Source organism: Fistularia commersonii, chromosome 25 (genome assembly GCF_037954325.1).
Source record: "Fistularia commersonii isolate RoL2024-O1a breed Wild chromosome 25, RoL_Fcom_v1.0, whole genome shotgun sequence".
In the NCBI taxonomy this organism is placed as follows: Eukaryota; Metazoa; Chordata; class Actinopteri; order Syngnathiformes; family Fistulariidae; genus Fistularia; species Fistularia commersonii.
This window is the reverse complement of record NC_141308.1, coordinates 7,878,677-7,887,083: the sequence shown is the minus strand read 5'-3', so window position 1 is coordinate 7,887,083 and position 8,407 is coordinate 7,878,677. Positions and strand designations below refer to the sequence as shown.

Here is an 8,407-nt window from a genome sequence, read left to right as displayed (position 1 = left end):
AAAGGTCAGCGTACTGCAACCCCAGGTGAGGAAGGAGGTTGTAATCATAAGTAACTGTTCCCCTTCCTGCATCAGGAGGGCGAGGAAGGCAGCAGGACAGGCTCCGACACAATGGATCTAAATGGTCCATGCTTCCAAAGGCTTCCACCCTCCTGGTGTCCAACAGCTCACCTATAAATAAAAGTCGGATGGATGCCCATCTACTTCCACGCTGGTCAAGGTTAAATCATTAAACATCATCGTCGACACTTTTCAGCAGACCGATGTCCAAGTGACATCCTGACTGTCTACATTTTACAATCCAAACGTGTTCTTTTTGGACCTTCCCACTGACATGTGGGAAGAACCTTCCCTGTGCTTGGTCCTCTGGTCCACAACACGGATCTCAGTCTGACACTCGCCTTCTAACACCATCCAACTGAAATTAGTAACATTAATACATACAAAAACATACAGCCATTAATCTGCTTTGCATAAGCGACATTTCATTTATTTTATATATACACTGCTCAAAAAAATAAAGGGAACACTTAAAAAACACATCCTAGATCTAAATGAATGAAATATTCTTATGAAATACTTTGCTCTTTACACAGTTGAATGTGCTGACAACAAAATCACACAAAAATGATCAATGGAAATCAATTGTATCAACCCATGGAGGTCTGATTAGGAATGACACTCAAAATTAAAGTGTAAAAACAAACTCCAGGCTGATCCAACTTTGATGTAATGTCCTTAAAACAAGTCAAAATGAATCTGTGTTGCTTCCTGAGTGGACACTATGATTTCACAGAAGTGTGATTGACTTGGAGTTACATTGTGTTGTTCAAGTGTTCCCTTTATTTTTTTGAGCAGTATATATATTTGTGATATAATATTGTGGTATAACTCATTGAAAACAAACTACAAATGCTCGGTGTTCAAAGAGTAAAAAAAGAAAGGCAGGGTAGTGCATGAGTCACATTGTACTTCCCTACATTCTTTAATATTAGTTGATGACATTTGTGTATTTTTAGCTTCTGGAAAAAAAATTGACTTTTGCCCAGACTTTATTATGAATGAGGACTGCATTGACCCAGATTTTTTTTTTTTCTCTTATTGACGGAAAACATATTGTGAATTCTCAGCGCGTAGTCGTCATCCCGGATCGAGAAGCAGCAAGAAGCCGTACACCAGGAAAATCAGGGCTGACTGTGTGAGTTGGCTGTGAAAATAAAAACACGACTGACTGGAAAAATGCTTTGCGATAAGAAGAAACCTGTTCTCACCGACCAGTGTCAGTTGTTGTAACATGACTTGGTCACGGCGATAAAGCAACTCCCTAAAGCATCAAACCAGTTGACCTTTAATATCCTCACAGTCGGGAGTGTAGTGAGCTGCACATCCCAAATGTGGAAAAACACACCATGTTAAACAAAGGATTTCCTTTTAGACAGGCACTCTGCCTTCTACCCTGCACAAACAGTATTTATTAATTGGCACAGACACAATACACTCTTGAATTAACAGCGCGTTCCCATCCTCTCGCGGTTCTACGAACAGGATGTTTGTCTGCTGGTGTGGCAGCTTGTTTACTTGCTGCGCCTTGGCTCAGATGTTCTAATTGAAATGGAACTCCAGTTTCACCGGATTCAGTCCGACGCTTCTTTTCATCACCCGAAAATCCATCGCAGAGTGTTGAGGAGCTGCTTACCGAATCGGGGTTGGGGATTTCTTTTGACAACCAACCGACCGTGTCCCCGTTTTTGAGTCTGCAAATTTGGCCGTTGGACGTTCGCATCGCCGTTATCATCAACTGAGGAGCCGGCGAATAGTCGATCTTTCAAATGCCAAAATGCGAGCCCTCCTTTGTTTCTTCGGAGAAGATATATTAGGGTTTTGTTCAAAGTGTGGATGTCCACGTTCTCTCCAGTTAAGTGGCAGGCCTTTGTTTTGGTTCAGAGCATAAACACCACAGAGATTTGCAGAGGGTTTCCTGACTACCTCCGCCGGTCTCCTGACCGGTTGCCAGGTAACCGTAAACATGTTGGACTGATTAAATTGTGTCGCCAGTAAATCTGGAGGGGGACTGAGAAGTCATGTGAAGACGATTAGCAACACAATAGGTGACACACACAGGGACAAACAGTTATTTCCTTGTCTTGAATGCACTAATATCTCAAATAGATTTGTTTATAAAGAAGAGACGGTACATCTGAAAAAAAGCTTTTGTAACGTATTTTGTATGAACAAGACAAAAATACACGACAATTAATACTAAATGACATATTGTGTGGATACATGGGATTAAAAAAATAATAACTTTACATTTTGTAATTAAAAGTGCTTAAGGTATTCAAATATTCAAATGTGCATCTTCTGATATAAACAATATATTATATAATTCCTTTATTGATACCGTATACGGCCTGTGACTTCAATACGAGGAGCTGGACTTGGTGAGGTGAGGTGAGGATTAACTCCGTGGTTATCTTCATCAAGACGGGACTAACCCAGCATTCTGAGGAGATCGTTTTTGTCCCTGCAAAGAGAGAAACCATTCCTTAATGCCTTTCTTAAATATTCCCGCAGGTGTGTTTACCTGGCACTAAGGTACAGGGATACGTTTTCAAATCATCCAGTATTTGATGGGATGAGCATGTCTTTTTGTGGAAGTGGGCACAATAATAAAACTGGAGTTTTTATGCGCCGTTCTCAAATGGAGATATATCGGTGGAGATTAAGGACTTTCAGGGTGTGAGAAAATCACAGCACCGGACGGGGTTTTCGTCCCAGAATATGTGCAGGCTTGACTCACAGAGATAAATCCCTCTGTCCAGATAGATATTTGAGCTGCAGAGACACAACTGAGGCCAACAGATCCTTCATACTCACTCAGGGGCGGAGGGGTTGATGATGCGTTGCAGCTCTTGGAGGTGCTGAGCGACGCTGTCTGTTGTGAAAAAAGAAAAGAGGGATCTGTCATTTGTGAGACACAACGGTGACCAATCAATCTTGATTTTACACTGAACCAATTAGCGATTGCGAAATATTTTCAAAACAATCCAAACTATTTGTTGTAAGAAGCTTGGATTCTCACATGAGCCTCCATTCAGCCCGCTGGTCCTTCCTGTGCCGAGAGAAGATCCAGTTGATGTTCCTTTTCCTGTACTGCTCCCGGGTTTACTTTGTCCTGAGTTGCTGTTTGATCCAAAATTAAACCAAGAAAATCCAGTGCCACTCGGTTTTGTTGAGCCATTTGATCCCGATGAGCCGGTCGATCCTGATGAGCCAGTGGATCCGAGGCCAGAGGAGCCTCTCGCATTTGGTGTTTGCTTATTGAGGCTTGAACTCGACCCCATTGAGCTAGAGGATGATGTGGCTCTACCGATGGCTGAGCCTGAGGATCCCGACCCAGTTGACCCTTGCTTGTTTAAGCTTGATCCGAGATCTGAAGCTGACACACTTGATCGTGTATTAGAAGATCCTAGTCCTGTTGATCCGGGCTTAGTCATCCCTGACCCTGAGGAGCCTAGGCCTGAATTTGAACTAGTTGATCCATAGTTGGAAGACCCCAACCCAGTTGATCCTTGCCTATTTGATCCCATTCCCGATGAGCCGAGACCTGAATTTGATCCAGAGTTGGAAGAGCCCATCCCAGTTGATCCCGGTTTATTTAATCCTGTCCCAGATGAGCCTATGCCTGAATTTGATCCAAAGTTGGAAGACCCCAACCCAGTTGATCCTGGTTTATTTAATCCTGTCCCAGATGAGCCTATGCCTGAATTTGATCCAAAGTTGGAAGACCCCAACCCAGTTGATCCCGGTTTATTTAATCCTGTCCCAGATGAGCCTAGGCCTAAATTTGATCCAAAGTTGGAAGACCCCAACCCAGTTGATCCTGGTTTATTTAATCCTGTCCCAGATGAGCCTATGCCTGAATTTGATCCAAAGTTGGAAGACCCCAACCCAGTCGATCCCGGTTTATTTAATCCTGTCCCAGATGAGCCTAGGCCTAAATTTGATCCAAAGTTGGAAGACCCCATCCCAGTTGATCCTGGTTTATTTAATCCTGTCCCAGATGAGCCTATGCCTAAATTTGATCCAAAGTTGGAAGACCCCAACCCAGTTGATCCTGGTTTATTTAATCCTGTTCCAGATGAGCCTAGGCCTAAATTTGATCCAAAGTTGGAAGACCCCAACCCAGTTGATCCTGGTTTATTTAATCCTGTCCCAGATGAGCCTAGGCCTAAATTTGATCCAAAGTTGGAAGACCCAAACCCAGTCGATCCTGGTTTATTTAATCCTGTCCCAGATGAGCCTAAGCCTAAATTTGATCCAAAATTGGAAGACCCCAACCCAGTTCCCCCTGGTTTATTTAATCCCATCCCTGATGAGCCTAGGCCTAAATTTGATCCAAAGTTGGAAGACCCCAACCCAGTTGATCCTTGCCTAGTTAATCCTGTCCCAGAAGATCCAAAACCAGAATTTGATCCAAAATTTGGCAAGCCCAACCCAGGTAATCCTAGCTCCTGCAAGCCAGTCCCAGATGAGCCAAAACCAAAGCTCCCTGATGCTTGCCTGCTTCCCTGCCCAAAGTTCCATGCACCACGCTTATTTGCTATTCCTTGCCCATTCCTGGGGTCCTCTGGAAATCCACCAAGCTGAAATGAAATCAATGACATTTTGTAAGATAGGCAGTTGCTATTTCCATTTTCTATGTACTATTTCTACAATGGAGTGTGAGGAAAAAGACAATACAGCAAATGATAGAAAATATGTCTTTCAAACACTGGGTATATTAATCACTGGATTTTTGGGTACTCTAACTGCACTCTGATCATTCGATGATTATTAGAAGATCATTTGAAAGTTGTTAATGTTTTAGTTCTTTGCCTTTTCCTGGCGGACCACACCCCTACCTCCACCCCCACATGCCCACCAACACATTGATTCCAAGATTCAAGATTTTTAATTTTTTTAATTGTCATTGTGTAGGCACAATGAAATTATGGTACTCCTGCTGGGGTTTCATATTCCTCTTTTTGATGTCAATGTGATATTGTCTGACTTTGAAAAGTCCACATGATGAAAAGTGTTTGGATGATCAAAAATTTTTCTTACCTTTAACCTGCAGGAATTGTTGAGATAGTTGATTTGCTCCGTGAGGTGTTCGACCTCTTTGCTTTTGAATTTGAAATTGCTGCTGATGACGTTCTTTTCTCCCATCAGCTTCAATTTATCCTGCAGGAGCCCTTGCTTTTCATCGTCATGTTTTTGCTGAAGCTTCTGCAGGTTTCGTTTGTGCTCTTGGATCAGGCCCGTACGGTTGTTGTTACATCTGCGGTAGTCCTCGGAGAACTGCCTGTTCTCTGCCTCCAGCTGGCTGTTTTCCCTCTGGATTTTGGTCATTCTATCCGCCACCAAGTTCAAGTAGCTCTGAAACTTGTTCTCCATTTCTGTGGAAAGGCTGGTACAATTGGTGCGGATCTGCTCCAGGTGGTCCCTCTGTTTATCGCAGCTGAGGTGGAACGGGAGGTGATTCGGGAAAAAGGATTCGATCTTCTGTAGGAAAGCTTTGGAGACGTTGGAGACGCCACTCAAAGACTGGACAAAATCTTCTTTGCAGCGTATTGTTTGAACCTGCAGCTGTTTTTCCAGCATGGATTTCTCCCTTCTCAGAGCAATGGCCTCCAAATCAACGTTGTCCCTCTCTCTGGTAACCTTCTCCTTTTCTATCATCATCCTCTGTACTGTTTGCGTAAAGTTGGAATCCAAGAGCTGGTATTTGGCAATCACCCGTTCCATATCCAGTCCACAGTTGCAGACCCCCTGCTTCTGGACAACTGGAGACAAATAGTTACGAACCGCAAAACAGTTACTGGCAGAGGTCATTTAAAAAATGTTTGTCATTTACCCTTCGATGCTCATACTCACATGATGTTGGACAATTGGAGCCCAGTTGTGATCTGGCCTTGCACATGTACATTTCAATGTTGCATTGTTGCTGTTAACATCAATAAAAGAAGAAACAAATGTGTGTTAACATTTTCACTCACACTTACACATTTTCACTTACACTTGCGTGTATTTGCAAGTGTATTTGCAGTCCCGATGTCCTCTATTGTAGGTCGCTTTGGATAAAAGCGTCTGCCAAATGTAATGTAATTTTCCAGGAGGCGCCCTCAACAATTATGTGTTGTCCTTATAACTGATTTATCAGCCAAAAGTTTAAAAGTTTTCTATTCCGATGCATCACATCAGCTACACTATGTGGGGCCCAAACATCACAGAAAAAAACAAACCAAAACCATCACCTCATTGTGATACAGTGATGATGATAGGAAAGCGAGATGCTTCGGCGTTTTAAAGGCTTGGTGTCTTACCAGCTTCTTGTCGGTTTCTTCGAGAAGAACAGCGGACATGTTGGTCATGTATCGGATCCAGGCTATATCCCAGTCGCACCTGGCCTTTTCTGTCAGGGTGTTGTTGAGTAAGGTGGTCAGGTTCTTCCTCTGCTGCTTGAGAGCGACATTCTCGATAGAGAGTCGGCTGAAGCTCTCCTCCAGGTCCTGAATGCGCGCCGCGGATGGCGAGTCCTGTTTCTTGCCGTACACCAAAAAGAGCACCAGGCTGACTATGATGAGAGACTGAATGAGCGAGGAAAAGAAGAAGACGATCCGCATGTAGTAGCCACAGCTCTTGCCCTTGGAGCGGTACTGCACCTTCTTCTGGGCCGGCGGGCTGTACTTGGACACCTGGGAGTAGCCGTTGTACATGGCTGCTGGTGGCCGGTCGGGGGTCCGAGTGAAACCCGAAGCTCAAAACGAAGCAGGGTGTCTCTTTCGCGCTCTTCGAGTGAGACAAAACTGTGACAAAAAAGGCTGGATCGAATCGGACGAGCCAGCGCTTCTCAAAGTCCAGGTTCTATTTCCATTCCAGGTTGGGCCAAAAGCCCAAACAAAACAGAAGCGAGTCCTCTGTTCGGCCCTGATAACATAAATATTGATCAGATTGTGTTTGAGGTGTAAACATGGGTAGGAATTTATAAACTCGTCTGGCCACACATTTCCCATGATGGGAAGTTGTCTTGCTTCAGACCCCTCCCTCCATCGGCCCTCTCCCTTGCAAGCTATTAACATACACGTGGACTGAATGCATGTGCGTACAGTATCCACACATCCTCTCACACAGTTTGAGTTTTACACATTCAGCTATTTGTTTTTGGGGGGGATGGAAATGACATTTTACACGCCTCAGAATCAATCAATCTAATTGGAAATTGATTGAAGTAGAAGCTGAGCGTCTGTTGCGAGAGGCGATTTTAGGATATTAATTCATCGGGATATTGATGCATTAAAAAAAAAAAAAAAAACACCTACGATATTGATTCGTATTTTTATATCTGAGCTCTCAGGTCATCAAGTCAGCGTCCCCATCTCCATGTGCCAAAAACATTTTTATGGGATCATGAACAGTGTTTTCCTGTGCACAGCGAGCCAGAAAGACAATGGCTCAAATTGTTCCTCTGACGTTCGGTGTCAGTGGCTCTTTGATGCCAGGAGTCTCAGTCCAACATGATGACGTGGGTAACCTGGCCTCTGTCTCACAGGACACACACACACACACATTTGCACACAACTCAAATGAAATGTAAGAGCTTGACAGTCGGAGTCGCAACTTTTTCCTGTCGGGCATTGTTGACGTGCCAGGACTCCCCTTGACGGGAAACAGTAATTCATAGAGGAACTGTTGAAGCCCAAAGCCACAGCAAATCGTAAGAGAAGATTAAAGATAAAAGGCACCAACAAATGCAGGATATCAGAGACAAATACAAGAAATAAAAACTCATCTTGATTTAGTGGTGCTTGAGACAGCCTCTTCTGCACTCATGTCCAAACAATGGGTGTGTTCTTTTTTTGTTCAAAAATATACTGTATAATCATCACATTTCTGATGCAGATACAGGATGCGGCTCCGCCGCCTGACAGTATTTACATTAAAATGGTGTTTTGAAAATGAAACGGCCAGGGAGGTTGATTTATCTGTCTTATGCAACATTCCCAGGTGTATCTTTGTGTCACAGAGATGGACCGCTCACTAGGTAACAAGCACGAAAGACAAACTTAACCGCAACATTACACTATGAACGGACATACAAATCCAGTAAATGCTGCTTAAAATCCACAACTAAAATCGAAAGGTGCCAATCAGACACTTTAACAAATGTCAACTAATTCAATGTTTAATTTAGATTACACAAACAACGATGGTGATATGGTAGGAATACTCGGAGGGTTTTATTGAATATCAGCTAAGTCCATTTCACCAGAGGTTGATAATGAGTTCAATACATACGAAAAAAAATCAACATCAAAAAGATAAAGCAGCTGGAGGTTATCAGGTGACCTTCTTGGCATGAACA

At 43.3% G+C, this 8,407-nt stretch overlaps 1 protein-coding gene across 1 annotated transcript; it reads right to left on the bottom strand.

The window, feature by feature from the left end:
• Window positions 1-2,209: 2,209 nt before the first annotated feature.
• plvapa (plasmalemma vesicle associated protein a) lies at window positions 2,210-7,021 on the bottom strand. Its single transcript, XM_086172787.1, has 6 exons — window positions 6,369-7,021; window positions 5,920-5,989; window positions 5,107-5,828; window positions 3,083-4,646; window positions 2,878-2,935; window positions 2,210-2,524 (listed from the first exon to the last, which is right to left on the bottom strand). Exons 1-6 carry the CDS (start codon window positions 6,759-6,761, stop codon window positions 2,491-2,493), a joined length of 2,841 nt encoding a protein of 946 aa, XP_086028913.1. The 5' UTR covers window positions 6,762-7,021; the 3' UTR covers window positions 2,210-2,490.
• Between the last annotated feature and the right edge of the window lie 1,386 nt (window positions 7,022-8,407).